Source organism: Orbicella franksi, chromosome 7 (genome assembly GCF_964199315.1).
Source record: "Orbicella franksi chromosome 7, jaOrbFran1.1, whole genome shotgun sequence".
NCBI lineage: Eukaryota > Metazoa > Cnidaria > Anthozoa > Scleractinia > Merulinidae > Orbicella > Orbicella franksi.
This window is the reverse complement of record NC_138151.1, coordinates 8,120,201-8,137,523: the sequence shown is the minus strand read 5'-3', so window position 1 is coordinate 8,137,523 and position 17,323 is coordinate 8,120,201. Positions and strand designations below refer to the sequence as shown.

Genomic DNA, 17,323 nt, shown 5'->3' with positions numbered 1-17,323 from the left:
ATTTCTTTCAAGAAGAAAAAAAGGATGTGTAAAATCCCCACTCGGTACAGCATAACAAGAAAGTAACTACTGGCTCATCAAAGTTGAATAATGTAACGTACATACCCACGTATCGCCAAGCTTCTGTATGAATTTGTGTTATCGTGCTGTCACCATGACAGTAGACCACGAGTAGTCCCTCTTTCGCTTAGTCCGCCGAGCGAGACCGTCCTAAACCGCGAAGAAAACATGGCTTCGTGAAATCCTGGGGGAGCGGCCATTTTTTCTCTCGCGGTTTCCTTTCGCGTCAGGTACGACGGACTAGACAAAATATCAAAAAAAAAAAAACAGGAACTACTCGTAGTATAACATGACAGCGACACCATGATCTACTGAAGACAGCTAGAGATTTCAACATTATGCTCAGATTTTCACTATTGTGCTTGAAAAGTCTTACTGTTATGCTCGAAAGGCGCCACTTTTATGCTCCATCATGCTCACATAAAAAAAAAAAGCAAAAAAGGCTAATATTTACCCTGAACACTCATTGTATGAAACAGGAGCAACTTATTAGTAATCCTCCATTACTTTGGCTTGATTATTGCGCCCATGAATTTGCTAGTTACTGAAAAACTAGTCCTGATGCAGCAGAAGAGGAGAAGTCAGGCGAGTAGCGATTTCTATTGGCCTGCCCAAAGCCCGCAGCCGTCAGTTAGTTTTTGACACTACAGTGAAACCTCGATTTAACAAAGTGCCGGGGGACTGGGGAAATTGGTTCGTTACACCGAGGGTCGATTTTGCGGAAAAACGAACAAAATATTCGTTTTATCGAGTTATAGTTAATAATGGGTTTTTTAATGGTTTTTATTTGGGCAACCCTACATTTCTGGATCTGATCGATTACTGTAAATAACATTTGGGCTTTAATGTCTATAAGAAGCTACAGTACACTGTACAGAACTGTAACTAGCTACGGCACTGGAAAACTAAACAGGTCAGCAAAATTTTAAAAATATCAACTGACTTTTACAACAAGAAGTCTTCGCAAATAGAGAAGTTAATATCTGTTGTGATGTGTTGATAGCCGGGGTCGAAAGTCTCAGTGTCTGCATGTATAATGAGCTACTATAAACTTTAAAGTTGTTTTATTGTTATAAAGATTAAAGAATTTTCATCCTTGTTTGTCCTTCGTATTTATCTTTTGCCACGTGTTGACATTTGTTCGTTATATCGGGGTATATTGTACATTTGGGCTTCTGGATTGTGTTCGGTATGACGGGGATTTCGTTATATCGAGGTTCTATCCCGTACATTTTACTGTAACTTCGGTCGGACTGAAGAATATCGTTCGTTATACCGAGGACTTCGTTATATAGAGGCTCCACTGTATTATCCCGGAATAATGCTTGAATCTTTTGCCTCCCTGTTATGCTCAAAATAATGCCGGCAAAATGTGTAAAACTATAAAGATGAGATTTTCACTTGACATGCGATACAATCAAGTTAACAACGTGCAATCAATGATTGAATATACTACAGAACCTTCGGAGTTTACGTTGTTTAGTTTCTTGTCACGCAATTTCCGCTTCCGTCCGACTTGTGTTACGATATATTTTCCCGACATGCAATTCTTTTCTCCGAAAGAACGTCATCCGCATTTTCGGGGAAAGCACCGAGCAGGGACAACACAATGGAGGAGATCAACAACGCAGTTGAAGATGGCTTCAATACAAACCCAGGAAAGGAAAGTTCTAAACGTGTTCATCTTTTCAACTGTGATAAAACGTACAATTTAGATTTGGTAGAGAAATTGTTTTGCGACATCGGAAAGAAACTACGCTTCGACATACAGTTACCGATCGTTAAAAGTTATTTTCCAATGCCCAAGATGTCTGAGATGTGTGAGACTACCATTCCTAAACTACAAATGGATGTTGCCATTTTTGTCGTTCATGCTCACGAATCTCGGCTCTCGATTAACGAAGACAACGCTGGAATCGGTTACGCGAAGATCTACAGAGCGTTACTGAAGGCCACGGGTAAGTCAGCCGTGTAAAGCTTTGTAAAGCGGAAGTTGGAAAGCGGGTCGTTCTTTCTCCTACGGCAGCTTGAAGACCTTAAAAATATGTGGAACGCTGCCTTTAGAAAATAGATAGGGTAAAACTATGGGTTTTACGAAGTTTAAAAAACGCAAGCGTATTTCTTGAAGCCAGAAAGAATAGAACTTTCGCTTTCGGTCGGTTACACGGCAACGATATCGTGACGTAAGCATTTGTTTAGATGTAAAATTCAACATAATAGCGAGGCTTAGAGGCAAAAACAAAGGAAAATTCATTAATTTCCTTTGTTTTTGTCCTCTATGTCTCACCGCTGAGCCGAATGTTTATAATGTATCGCACACAGCATATTGCTGGAAGCATTCTTTTCCTTTTTTTCGTCTCTCGTGAGAGCATGTATAGGGAACAAGCCCATGTATCGGAGAAAAATCGCTCTCCAGATCATCTCGTGATATGGGCAGCAGACTAAGATAGATGTATACTCTGATCAACTCTAAACAAAAGGTTTAAAGACGTGTTGTACGTTTTGGTATGGAGCTCAAGTTCTTTGGTATACGTAGCTACTCCCTGCAAAAGCGGCACAGGTCCGCTATGTATATCAATCTGTGTAATGATTAATACATTTTTAAATGTTTTTATCTTTTCTTATGTTGATTATCTAAGATTTTGTAATTCTATTTAGGTGACCTCTATTAGTAGAGGGTTACTTTACGGCTAAAACAACTGACACATTAATAAAGTTTAGTTATCATTCTTACTATTACAGAACGAGAAATCACCCGATCAGTTAGTTTTGTGGAAAAAGATAACAGTGAAGTTTCCTTCCATTTTTCTATTTCAACCAAGGTTGAACACATAATTTTACTCTTATACTGTATTCATGTGTAGTCTGATTCAGAAGCTCTGAGACTATCATGATATGGTTACTATTCAGTTGTAATAGACGTTGCTCTCGCTGCCTACGTCATTGCTCATAAAAAACCCTCGATTTTGATATGATTGCTATTATCAAAAATGTTTCAGCTTAACTTTATGTTGAAATCAGAGTTCTGCATTGCAGGTCCCAAGACTTGCACACTGTCACACACAGTTACATTTGATAATTAAGCCTTTTTCCGTTGTTTCCTTTTTTGTTTTCTACCAGACGAAAATGTCCTTATTGTTATCGGCGGAGATGACCAATACAGTAATACGAATGAAGAGGAAAGATCTGTCATTTCACGTTGGGCCAGAGGGAAGATTTCCTCACAGTTTAAAGAAGAGTTCATGGATGGTAGAAAGAGCTTTATTTTTTCTTGGAACAAAAAACACAGAGCAATTCACGAGGAAGCGCTGCTGCATTACTTTGATCCATGCAAGAAAGGACAGAAATTTGAATATCAGCCAAGAATTTCCCCAGAAGTATCCACCGAAGGTAAAGAAAATGAATCAGAAAACAAGAAAATGCCAGGAGAGGGCGATGATAGATATCAGGTGAAACATAAATATTAGCTAATTATGTAACCCTCTTTCGTGGTATGTTATGGAATATTCCACCAGTCACTTGTCCCGGTATGCAAACGAACCTTTAGAAATTACAGTGGCCAGCCAACGCAATCAATGTATAGTGCACGATGGGAAGGTTTGGTGTAATACCGTCGAGTATACAGCGGCTCTCCTGTTTTCTGATTGGCTGTATTTTCTATGGCTTGGTATAAAAAGTCATAAAAGTTATTCACTTAAAGATGTTGTTTGTTGACAAATCCGCCCAAAAAATGTCGCCTTTTTTTCCTAGACTAAGTTAAGCTTGCAAGGAGAATACTAGTTTCTTTTTTTTATTATATAGACACGAGTGTTTTACTGGAAAATACACCACTCGTAAAATTCATACGAAATCGCATTTTGTCTCAAGTTTGTCTCTTAAATTGTACTTAAATTCGAAGGTATATCATCGAAACATCTTCGGGTCTTCCTCGAAAGTCTTCGTCTTCGGTAATCTTCGGAAATCTTCGGTGATCTTCGGACGTTTTCGGAAAATGTTCGGCAACGTTCGTGTGACCTTCGGACAAGTTTTGGAGAATCTTCGGAAATCTTCGGAAAGTGATCGGAAATCTTCGGAAAATCGTCAAAAACGCCGTCATCAGTATGTCTATATAATAAAAAGAACATTACACGTTAGCTCGAAGATATGAATTTTATGTTCTCGTGGCAAGAACAATATCTCACTAGTTCGCTGCGCTCACTCGCCACGATGTAATATCCTCTATATATTTCACTCCCAAGGGCGATGGCGGGGGATTAGGGCTATAGAGTTTGTTTCAGGGATTTGAGAGGGAACAGTTTTTTTATTGTGGATATCACGGACTGAAGATCTCCCGAAAGAACAGGCAAAAACAGTTTAACACCTGAAAATTTCTCTTTGCTATCTGCTAGAAGGGCTTTCAGTGTTGAAACCTGTTTTAAAGGATTGGAAATGCGAAATATGCGAATACAACTATGTTAATTGCCTTTCTTTTGAACTTAGAGCAAGAGCTGACAACAGATTTTGATTTCTTGTTGTTTAGGAACAAGAAGTTGAACATAAAGCAGACAGGCACGCCGAAAGCTCTTCTGGCGTAGAAAAGAACAGAGAAGCGCCCGGAACGCTAATTACGCCGAAACAAAGACCTGATGTGGAAGATGACAAAGGAATGCCTGAGGAGGAAACACAGCCACATTCGCTGCCTGCAGATTATGTATATATTCCAGAGACATCAAAGGATGAATTTGAAGGTAGTGGTTGTACGAGTAGGGCCATATTGAAATGGGAGAACATTCGCTTACTATTCAGCAACCGTATTTGCCCGTATTTGAAGTTCTTTCACCGTTGACGTCGGATTTACGTTTCTTAGCAGCCCCTCTGTTCTAGGCGTCGCCAGAACTCGAACTGAGAGTAGAGAAAAATAGAGGAGTTTAATACGCTTGGTATGGGTTTCTCCCCTTACCGCTCCCTAATGAGAGACAAACTGATAAGAGTTTATAAACCTTACACGTGCACCTGCTAATCATTGAGACTCGAAGTCGACTTCAAAGAAATGCCTCTCTGATGGCAAAGACGGGTCTTTTATTTATAGAAGGGCAAATATTGTAATATTCTTTTAATTTTCATAGTTTTTCTCTCTGAAAAGCACCTTGTGGCTGGAAAATATCGTTATAAAGGACTTAAAAACTACAGCATGGATAAAACAATTTCCGTTACCTATCTAGCCTAAGGGTGCTCTTACATTTACACTCAGAGATAATTATAGTAAACTAGGGCTGTTTTACTTTTCAGTTGTTGAAATATCGGAAGTCGAGACTCTGCTGCTAAAGACCCGTCTGCGATACGGACAACTCTCGGACAGAGATGATGATAAGATGGTCAGGAACGAGCAATGGACGCCCCCAGGTGAATTGCTATCAAGCATTTCTGACAGATTTAAGGATGTGGCTGAAGCTGATTTGGAAATCTACCGTATGGAAGAGTCAGGGGTTATCCGTGTTAAAATCACAGACACCACCAAGAAGCCATTCATCTACGCAATTATTGAGGTTGTTTCCAGTGTAATAACTTGGATAATCGATAACACCTGGCAAATTATTCAGTGGGCGAGGGGTTCAGAAGCAGTAGTAGCAGGACAATCTGAAGAAGGATATACTGAGGACTAAATTCAGAAGCAACAGTAATGGTTTTTCAATAGCAGCATCTGTGTGACTGTCCCAGGGCGAGACACCTATTTGGAAGGGTCGGGAATACTCGTCGTCTTGCGCAGGGGTGTAAATCACATATTTCAGTATTACTTAGGGTGTTCAGGACGAAACGCCACTATTTTAAGCTGTCAAAGTATCTTTTAGAGCGCACTTAAACAAATAATGAAAAAAGGCTGTCATTTAGGTGGAATCTTGTCTTTCGGTCATGTAGCTCGAGTCGCGCCCACATCCGCGGTCTTTTCACATGGGAGTCCCCTACGAGGAATGGTCTTGACGAAAGCTCTTTTAATATAGATAAAAACTGAGATGAAAATTGATGGATTAAGACAACTGCACAGGCAAACTTGCTAGACTGCAGCGATCGCTTTTGATTGATCATTACAGTGATTGCAATCTGTGATTAACTGGAGTGATTATTTAACACTGAGGAACTGGAATTAGTGAACTATTATCCAAATCTGTGAGGTGCTTCAAATTGTTTCTTGTTAATTGCTTTATATATCATAATCAGATAGTCTGAAGTGTCAGCCATCTTCTTCGCACTTAACCGCCCAGTGGCCCGGACAAGCCTGCGAGGAGAGTGGTTGACGTTTGAGACGGTTGACGTTTCAGACTAACGATTAGAGAAATTTTATAATAAGGAAATCACGGTCAGCATCTCCTCCACATTCCACTTAGGTTATTGTACGTACGGCAGGCGAGCGCCCCTTTGAACTTTGTAAATATAGTCCACTTTGACATGCATTGTAACAAATACCAGTAAAACGAACAGCTATTTCAAGCTAAGTTAATGTGGGTAAAAAAAGTAATAATAACAAAAAAAAAAAAAAAAAAAAAAAAGAGTTAATGTAAATAATGTAACAAGCAACCATCTCATACAAACCAAGTTAATATTTAAAGAAAACTGACAATTATTCCTCGGATTATGAAAAAGTTTTCTACTGGGTTTTGGATATAGTATATTGCAGCAGCGTATCAATCTATGGCGGTATGGTTCCATGACTGTCAAATATGAGCCACTGTGAAGAACTGCAAATTTACTGCGATCAGGTCAGTGGTATTTTGCAGCGGCAAAAGACAAAAGAACGCCTGATCGTGGTTTAAACTCGTAAAATTAACTACTCCATTGTCCCACAGTCCGCGGTAAAGTAGCTAATATTTTTGTGTGCCTCTTAGGAGGGTCTCAATGGTGTAACTGGGTTATCCGTCAAACGTTAAATGGCCAACAAATCAACCGTCGAAAAGCCATAAAACCGTACGCGTCAACCATGGAAGGTAGCCCTCATTGAGACTCACATAAGTATTACCACATTTACCCACTTGACTTGATAGCAAGTAAGGCACCTTGCAAAAGCGTAGTTAGTGCTGAAAATAACTACAACTAGTTTAAGTGAGCAAAGAACAAAAGCCAGCTAGGGGCGACTGAGCGTTCGAGACCTACGAGTGCAAGTGAATAGTAGCGCAAGTGATTTTGTTGCGTGTGTGTCTTATTTGATAGATTTGCCTTTTAGCTGTAAAGATATCCTCAAACGTAAAGATCTTCATTTAATGAAATTACAAGTTAATTGTAGACAATAAAATGAATTTTCACTGCGGAACTGGTATCGCTGTCAAGCCTCTAACATAAATGCGTGACAAAATAATCGAGAAAGATGAGGCGATAAGAATAATACAAGTTCTCGAACACTAGATCTAATCATTACGGTGTATTGTGAGTATTTCAAAAGTCAAATTTTATGGACTCTCATGCGAACACTGTATTTCCTATCAGGTGGACACCCATTTGAATATGGCGGCCAGACTGGAAAAAAAAATTTTTTTGGTACATTTAATATTGATGCACCTCCATCGCCTGAGAATGAAAAGTCCCTCTGTGTATCCGCACCTGAAATGACACATTACACGTTTTTGCCGATAACTGCGCGCTCGGCAAAAAAAAATAAAAAATAAAAAAAAAAAAATAAAAAAAATAAATAAAAATAAAAATAAAAAATAAAACCTTACTTGAAAATACTACCAAGCCGAATTTTGTAGTTTTATTTTGTGTTGGTAGGGACACCTGATTTATAGACTGCTAAATTCTCTTCCTCTGTCTCAGTAGGAAACCAAGAAACCATTTTGCCGACGGCTTCGGTAGCACACACCGTTCCGATCGAGTTTGAGTAGCCAATCAGAATGCGTTTAAAAGCACTATCCGCTGCTGTTGTCAAACTTCCCGTTTTAAATTCCATATACGTCGTGGAGTTCAATTAAGCAATAGATCATAAGTTTTTATGGTTTATAGGCTGATAAACCACGCGGGATATTGGAAGAACACGAGAAGAACCGCAGGCGCAGGCGAGTGATTTACGAATTCTTCGAGTGTTCTTCCAACATCCTAAGTGGTTTATCATTCCACTAAACCATAGAAAATTGTGGTCTATTGCTTTTATATAATAATTCAGAAGACACGCGAAATTTCCATGAGTTTACTGGCACAATAAACCATAGCTGATTGACCAATCAGAGCGCGCGTATTCATTTGATTATTATATAAAGTGTGTTAATCTAGGATTTTTATGCGTGACAGTAGACTCCTCACCCATTGCCTCGCGGCTTCACCGCTCGCGTTCACGCTCGGTTTCGCAGCCAAAACAAAAGCACTTGTGCGCGATTAGCGTGACTGCTGCGTGAGGCGGTTGACATTTTCCGCTTTTATTCAGAAAGCTCGCTTTCTCGGAAATTTGCAATTTGCAATTTGCATTCTTCCAACTGGTAAGCAAGACAAAGAACATAACTGAAAGGCAGAAGATGTCGCAGTCTCGAAAATTTCAGAAATTGCATCTTTTTAACTGCGATCGCACTTACAAACTAGACGCCGTTGAAGATTTGTTAAATGCAACAAAAGCGAAGACCCGCTTCGTCCTCGTGGAGAAGCACTATTTCTCTCTTGCAGAAATGCCTGACATGTCCACTAAAATCATTCCCAAACTACACATGGATTTGGCCTTTTTTGTCGTCCACGCACACGAATCTCGGCTATCGATCAACGAAGACAACGCTGGAATTGGTTACGCGAAGATTTACAGAGCACTGCTTAATGCTACAGGTAAGAAGCGGAAGTTAAATTATATCAAATTCCCGGAGTAACTCGCTTGTTTTACTATTTTACCATGATTTTTTTAAAAAAACAAAATATAGTCCTCACTCTTTTGCAGTATAAGCAAGTATTTGGTAGGCATCACTTCAGTATGGAACGATACAGGCAAAAATAATGGGAAATCTGATTAAATATGACTAAGGGAAAGCGAAAGTAAAAATTTCCATAAATCTCTCACTACGCTTTAGAAAACAGTGTAAGTTTAATGCGCAAATGAGCCATGCGTGTCGAAAACAACGTAGCAGGTTGGGCTAAAATTAGGCGGCTCTTCGAGGTATAGAGCCAAGATTTTTAAGACCTTCTGTAACTTCGAAATATCAATAAAATGTGTGGTAGTACTAAAATGTTCGCATCATCTTAAAACCTTCACCATAACTGACGTTAGTCGCTGTATTTTTGTCGTTCTTGTGACTCAAAAGAGTGAATTTTGGCGATTTATACAAGATATGCAACACTTTCGACTGTATACATGGAATATTCTACCAGTCACTCGCATTTTCTCAGTATACGTACACAGGAGCCTATGTAACCGCACCTACCTACAAGACCTTAGCAACCCAGTATTTATTCACATGACAATGGCCGGTTTTATACTAGAGGACGTATTCTCCGTCCAGAAGGATAATTCGTTCTCGCCGTTTTTATACTAAAGACGCATTATCCGTCTGGACGAACTTGGGCAAACATTTGTAGTTCGTCTGGTTATGCGTCTCTAGTATAAAGACGGGCACAAGACGTATTATGCGTCTAGACAAACTATCCTTCGAAATACGCCTTGAACGACGGACTACGAGAGATAGTTCGACTAGACGTATAACTCGTCTTGTGCCCGTCTTTATACTAGAGACGCATAACCAGACGAACTACAAATGTTTGCCCAAGTTCGTCCAGACTGATAGTGCGTCTTTAGTATAGAAACGGCGAATGGCGAAAGGTCTGATGGGCAATTTCTTTCGCTCAAAAGGTAAAGGAATGTAGCAGAGCTTTGACAATGAACTCGTCAAGCAGAACGTAGCTGTTAGGGCTAAAATTAGGCGGCTCTTCGAGATATAGAGGTTTTACACGGCAGCCATGCTGCATGGCAGGAACAAAAGATTCTCTTTCCTATGGCAAACAAAAATGTTCTTTCTAATGCAAAACACTTTCATTGTTGCTGCCGTGCAACATGGCTGCCATGCGAAACCCCTATAGAGCCAAGATTTTCAAGACCTTTTGTAATTTCGAAATATAAATAAAGTGTGTGGTAGTAATAAAATGTTCGCATTATCTTTAAATTTTTACTATAACTGGGATATTCCATGGTATACCACAGCACGAGAAAGGTTGCACACCTATTTTATATCATGCCATAGAAAATAAAATGGCTAACACAATCAATGCAATGCACGATGGGACATTTGGGTGTAATACTTTGTATTCTCTATGGCATGAAAAAAGCTTAAGAGAGATGTTCGGGCCCAAATCGGAGAGATCCAAACAGAAATTGAGCTAAAAGCGTTCATTTTAAAACTTTATTTTTAAAATTCAGTTTAAAAACGTTGAGCCCCATCCATTCCGTTGATTTATATCTGTTTTGTCCGGCCTTTTATGAAGCCTCCTAGCTTCCGCTGGACAAGTTCATTGTCAAAGCTCTGCTGCATTCCTTTGCGTTTTGAGCGAAAGAAATTACCCATCAGGGCCGGGTTGTTCAAAGCCCGATTAAGCTAACTCAGGATTAGTGAGAATTTTGATTTCAGTTTTGTAACTTTTCGGTGAGGTTTTCTGTTTATGTTGCCTCTCCTCCAGTCTTGAATTTGAATAACCTTACACTACACAAAACATAAGCAATGAAAAACCTCTTAATGTAGGAAAAATTGATACTTCGGTTAACTTTTAATCCTGGGTTAGCGTTTACCGGCTTTCGAACAGCCCGGCCCAGACCTTTCGCCAATACTCGGTGTTTCCCCCCGAATCGGAAACAACCTATCCGTAATTGTCAAATGAATAAATACTGGGTTGCTAAGGTCTTAGTTATGCGATCATGGCACCAAATTACGTTTTCCAAAGCTTTTAGCTTGTGTGTTGTCGTGCATAATCCCATTTTCCCCTTTTTCCTCAGAGGGGAATGTCATCATCGTTATCGGAGGTGATGACAACTACACGAACGAAGACGAGGAAGATCGATTAGTAATTTCTCGGTGGGCGAAGAGGAAGATATCTTCGCAATTCAGCGAAGAATTTCTTGATGGACGAAAAGGGTTCATCTTGTCTTGGAACAAAAAGCACAGACCCATTCACGAGGAAGCACTGATGCATTTCTTTGAATCTACCAAGAAAGAAGTGAAGTTTGAACATCAACCGACTCAACGAAAGCTTCCAACAAAGCCCGCAACTCCGCCACCAATGCGATCTACAAAACTGGTCCAACCGTTCAAGTTACACAGTTCCTTGCCAGAAGGTAGTTTGAAATGTTGGCGAGAAGAATCCTTCGCTATCTCAAGCACCGAAAGCCATGCCACGAAATACGACGTTCCTTCTATCGGTGCCCGAGGAGAGGGACGTAAGGGCATTTCTCAACCAGACATCTGGAAAACTAAACCAAGAGGTTCGAATAATAATATATTTCTGCATTTTCCATCTTGATATTTGTATCTAGAACAAAAAGAAGGTGATTTCCCTGTCATTAATTAACACTTTTCGTGTTTGTATTAAAGTCAGAGTAAAAAATAGAAACGCGAAAGTTCAGGAACACGTACTGTAGGCGCGTGCAGCCTTTTCGCGTTTTCCAATCATCCACAAGTAGATTCACTTTGACACAGCATAAAATCCTTTAACAAGAACTGCCGATCGGTGGAGAATGTAGTGAAGCTCATATTTCGTGATTGTAATCTAAACTATCGATGATTTTTCCTCCAGACCTGGCAATTCTTGACTGTGGTGTGTCAGATGAGTCCATGAAAGCTGCAAGACAAGTATTTAATAGCCTTCGTCCCATTATTGGTGTCTCCACTGATACTACAGTTGAAAACTGTTCACCCGCTTCTGCCAAGTCGTATTTGCTGAGAAACGCCCTCAGGTTCTGTGTCTTAATGGTTGATGCCAAAACAGTCAAAGATGTTTACGAAAGCTGGCCTCAGGGAAGAGGTGAATACGAAGATCTTCTGAGAACGGCAGCAGATAACGTTGGTAAGAGAAATACGTTTTGAATGAAGTTTCAAACACCTTAATTTCCAAACTGATCTTCTTTTCAATGTTTTTGCTGCAAGAGAGCTCCCTGTTTTTTAAAAGTTACATTACAGTTTTTCTTTAACATTTCAGTCGAAAAAGTCATTCTGGTGATCTGCCGTGCTGGTTCTGCGCTTTCTTTGAAGGATGAAGCGATCTTTACTGAAAAGGTTGGAGGTATCTTCCAGGACACTGGAAAAGGAATTATCGTGTGGATGAAACACGGTATGATAATGGTGGAAGTTGATGTCTTGGCACAGATGATTATGGCTTCAGGCCTAGGATCACCTTTCGAGAGAACAAGACCGCGGACGAGTTATGAGGATGATTTCTCGCGACCCAGGTATACCACTCAGTCTCCTGACCCTAATGGAGCAGACAGACAAAAACAAACTGGAAGAAGTAACTCGAGATTTCCACAGCAGGAAAGTTTTTATGGTCCAGAGGCGCCCATGAAAGTCCAAACGTTGCAGCAATTGCAAGGCTTTGCACCGAGTCACGTAACTCTTCCACCTGCTGTCACAAGGTCTACCGCACACTTCAACTCCAAAGGAGAGCCTATCTTGCTTAAGACTCGTCTTCACCGCGGAAAGATATCTTATGAGCCAAAAGATATTGACATACTGTATCCTGGATTTAAAGTTCCAAGTCACATTCAGAAAAGTCTCTTCGAGAAGCATATGCACACCTCTGAGGCCGTGGTAGAAATAGTACAAGACCCGAAGAGTAACAAAGAACGATGGTCCGTTGATCCAAAATCAAAAGGTTTGTTCAGCAAGAAAAGCAAAGAGGCCCATCCACTAGGATCTAGACAACACCAGACGTCGATATCCAACCCTACAAATGAAACGGTGGTGTTGGAAACTCGAGTTCGTTATGGAGAAGTATCAATGGCAAAAAAAGACGTTGAATTACGTTATCCTGACTGGCACATTCCCCCATACCTTGAAGAGAGCTTAAAACGCGAATATCATGAGACACCAGACGCGAAACTCCTTGTTATTTCTGACGTGGAACGAAACTTACGATTCATAGTAGAAACTGATATAAAGGATAGAGCGATGAATTTCTTCGAGAAGACGAAAAAGAAGTTTACAGACTAAATGGCCCGTGAACCGTCTAAATGAAATCTATTGTTTGCTGTTTATCTTCGGTTAATGGCTTTACGGAGAAGATACGAAATAGCTACTACACCAACTAATAGCTACTAATGGCTCTGTCAATTCCAAGCATCTCCTACCGGCAACATTTCCTGCCCCAGGGTAGGGCATTTGCTATAACAGGTCAGTCCAGGGATGGAGTATTGTGCAATTTCATCTTTCAGTTTTTAAAATAACTATATCATTCGTTGTTTATTTTTTAATTTCCTGATTGCCTTCAATACGAAACGTTTAAAAACTGAATTGATAAACCACATTGGAGTGCTGCACTCTTCAAGCGACGGCTAAGCTCCACTCTCACCCCTAAATGTGCAGAAATTTGCGGAAAGAAATCTTAGTAGCTTTGCAGGGCGCGCAAGACGCTCAATTCGAAAGCGCTTGGGTGCCGGTGTTTATTCTATTACAATGTTAAAGACAAATCAGATTCTGCAAAGGCACTTGCCGATTGCAAGGTTGTGTTATCATTGGTAGTCACACGAAAATATGGGTAAAGCCCCAGACAAAATTGAATATGAGTTGTTGCATTATTTAATTTGTTTATCTGGAAGTACATTGCTTTCAAACAACATGGTTACAGGTATCAACTGAGCTTCATCTATTTGTGAACAATTATTGTTTCCTTCGTCCCTCAGAATAATAGAATTTTCACCTTGTCCCACGGGTCGGGCATTTAAAGTTTTCCCGAAGCTCAACTGTGGGGATTTGCACAAATATTCTTGCCCCACCGCGTGGGGCATTTGCAACACCTTTTCCAAAAATTTGCAAATGCCCGACAAATGCCCCGGGGGAGGTAATAGAGGGGCTTGGCATTGACAGAGCCATAAGCTCTTAGGGCCTCGATAGAGAAGAGAGATATGTGTAAAACTATTATGCTTCATAGAGTTTTTTCACACACTAGAGGCCAAAGTTGTCGAAATTAAAACTAATTTTCAAAGCAATCTTGGTAACTGGTATTCGTTGCACATGTAAGAATGCATGTTTTGGCGATGGGTCAACCAGCAACAACCTCTGATTTGGCCTAAAAGCTTATAGCTACTTATCGACAATTGTCTTGCAGACTAGTATAGCAAAAAAAAAAAAGAAAAAAAAAACAAGGTGTCGACAGCTATTTGTAATCGACAACTAAAGACTGGGTTTCCTTTTGAAAAGAAAAGAGAAAGTCAAAAGAAAGGGTTTTAAGGTACGTCTTTAAAAATACAAAGTGCATCTTATCAAGATCTCTTGCAAAGAAATCAGACTCCCATCCATGGAAACTCGAAAAGTCCAAGACATGCTGTTCCTAATAAACAATTGTATATCGGACAAAGCTCCATCCGCAGTTAGAGATCTTATCACCTTACGCTCATCCAAGAATAATCCTCGACATGACTATATCCTTTCTTTGCCGAAAATTAACACAACTAAATAATTATGGTCTCAAATCATGGAGATATTTTGCCGCAAAGAAATGGAACGAGCTAACAAATGATATTAGAACTAAAGTAGGCCCTAATGAAGTGAACAACAAAATTCGATCGCTTACGTTTGACTGATGTCGGAAGAATTTATTGTGATTTGATTCTTTAGACTTTTAATTCTTCGCGTTTATAGGTCTTTATAGTTTTATACGATCAATTATTGAACATTTTTAGTTTTAATTTTTAGAATATACTAGGGCCGTGTAAACTAGCTCATTAGCTAAGCGTAACTGCACGTTAAACATGATATCATCTTTATCTTATCCAAAGCTTTTTCTTATTCATTTTCTTTCATTTTGCTATCGATAACTTACTTCACACAGTGGCTTTATTATGTATGGCATATATTGTTACCGTTAAATCTGTGAGCCCCGCTTATATTGAACATTTTCTGGCGCAGGATTTTAGTCATATCCTGCACGTATTGCTTTTGGGTGTTTTGTTGTTCACATCCTATAGCAGGAGCGTACTTAGTACTAAGAAGTCTTATTATAAAATAACTTCCATCTTTGCATCTTGTAGTTAAAACTGACGAAGTCTCACTAGCAGACGAAACCGGTCGATTCATAAATACAGTTGTACAAGATTTTCAGTTGTTGCTGCTTGCTGCCCACAAGTATTCTCATTTTAAAAGGGGTTTTAAACTGTGCACTTTAAGGAGGGTTAAAGTGTGTAATTTATGGAGTATAAAGTGCACAATTTAAGGGGTTTTAAACTACGCACTTTAAGGACTGTTAAAGTTTTTGTAAAGAGATCTTGGCCCATATACTGATAATACCTCCGATATTTGGCATTATGAGGCGAGCTCCATACAATGACCTTACTGCTTCGTGGTTTTTTTTCCTTTAAACTAGTATTTATAAAACATCTAAATTTACAGTCCATCCCTTAAGGTGGCTGAACACAGTTTTTGATACCTGTGTTTCATTCACCTTTTTCTCTAAAACCCTCCATCGATCCCTCGGTCGCCAAAAATGGCAGCAAGCAAGTTAACAACACAAACTTTGGTTTTGGTTAAGCTGACGTATGTGTCGTTGTCATGGCAACACGAATAAATATAAACAGGCTTTTAAAATCGGTTTTGTTTATTTGTAGAAAATCTAGTCATTAGATTTTCTTTATAATTTGCATGCAACAAGCTTGTAACGATTCTCACAAATTAACACCATTTTGGTAATAATTTAACAGAGAGATCTTTAAGGTTCACTGGAATATCTAGAATTTCCTTTGTTAGAGTTCAATTATTTTCAATACTCCAGTTACTTATTTCCTTAAGTCTGTTTTCGTGCCAAATTTCGTGAAATTCTAATGAGTGGTTCTCGAGGAATAGGTGCATTTCCGAGAGTACAATTTTTCATTCAATCGCAATTTTTTGACTTACTACGTATACGCTGCATTTAACTGGATTATTTCGGTAACGAAGAAAAAGCTGAGAATTGCTGGGATCTTTGCATCGTTACCTTTTCTAACATATCTTTGTAATAAAAGACTAAAGCCATCAATACACTGCGTTCAATTATAGAGAAAAATAGCACAGATAGTGCGGGTGTTGAGTAAATAAAATGATCACTCTGTTGACGGCATGTTTGTTTTTTGCAATCCTTGGCGCGCGCTGAATTGCATCAGCAAAAGCGCGCGCAAAAACTGTGTTCGACCACCTTAAAACCGTGAATACCGGAGAAGATTTCTGGAATTAATGTTTATTGTTTTGCGATCCTTTCTGCTCGATTCAACATCGCTTTTCCGTAATATATCGTTCATATCTATTCTTTGCTTATACATAAACTGAAACAGAAAAAGAACGATTTCAGTATTTGACTGAACGTTAAAATTGAAGATTTGTCGTGGAAGAGAATGCCAGCTCGTTGTTCCGTGTCAAGTCGTGACTAATCCGTGTTGCGTTTTGGCCGTTACCTTTTGCGGTTTCATCCTACATCTGAATCGGGTCGCGAAATAATCATTCCAGAAATTTTCTCTGGTGGTCAAAGTTTAACGTGAAAGACTGTAATGCTTCTGCATTTTAGTCTCAGGTTTTCTTTTATCATGTCATTTTCGGCGTTCCTACCGCTTATAAGCTCTTTCCCGGCCTTAAATATAAGCTCCTCCCCTGTTTATAAGCGCGCCCAAAACTCTTATGAAGTTGTTAAAGTCCAGAGCTTATAACCAGAGTTTCACAGTGTTGAAAATTAATGTAGCACGAATTGATAGAAAAATTACTTCTCAATAAATGCAACGAAATTAAGGCGAAATAAGGACAATATCTTAAACATTATAATGACGCAAAAGAAACTATCCGCGAAAAAGGAAAAATCTGAATAGTGAACAGTAGTATGATCCACTTGTGGTTTAGTCTATTGCGATCACGTAGTGTACCGCAATCCTAATCCAGTTTGTATCGAGAATGTTTCTCACGTTTGCCCCCCCCCCTCCCCGGCACAGCGGGGCAAATTACATCATGAGCGCATGCCGGCAGTCACGTATTCGCCGTATAGATTCGAAGTGTGTATGATTTCTGCAAAGCTGCATGTATTTTGGCCCGCTAGCCTTCGACAATAAGTAACTGAAACCTGCGTCATCAGGAAAGAATGTTTTGTAGCTCGGTGACTGCAAATGGCCATG

General features: G+C 39.5%; 1 protein-coding gene across 1 annotated transcript; it reads left to right on the top strand.

The window, feature by feature from the left end:
• Positions 1-1,039: 1,039 nt before the first annotated feature.
• Positions 1,040-15,845, top strand: LOC145493559 (uncharacterized). The gene is made up of 9 exons (XM_081473058.1): positions 1,040-2,018; positions 3,181-3,509; positions 4,580-4,787; positions 5,329-5,700; positions 6,882-7,019; positions 8,440-8,832; positions 10,982-11,467; positions 11,779-12,048; positions 12,181-15,845. The coding sequence occupies exons 1-9, from the start codon at positions 1,670-1,672 to the stop codon at positions 13,188-13,190; spliced, it is 3,555 nt and encodes a 1,184-aa protein (XP_081329184.1). The 5' UTR covers positions 1,040-1,669; the 3' UTR covers positions 13,191-15,845.
• The last annotated feature ends 1,478 nt before the right edge of the window (positions 15,846-17,323 follow it).

Excerpts from the sequence above, each read along its gene's own strand:
- LOC145493559 (XM_081473058.1), top strand. The coding sequence starts at position 1,670 with ATGGAGGAGATCAACAACGCAGTTGAAGATGGCTTCAATACAAACCCA. Across the intron at positions 5,701-6,881 it reads AGAAGGATATACTGAGGACT|TCCGCGGTAAAGTAGCTAAT; the intron begins AAATTCAGAAGC and ends ATTGTCCCACAG. Across the intron at positions 7,020-8,439 it reads GTACGCGTCAACCATGGAAG|TATTCAGAAAGCTCGCTTTC; the intron begins GTAGCCCTCATT and ends ATTTTCCGCTTT.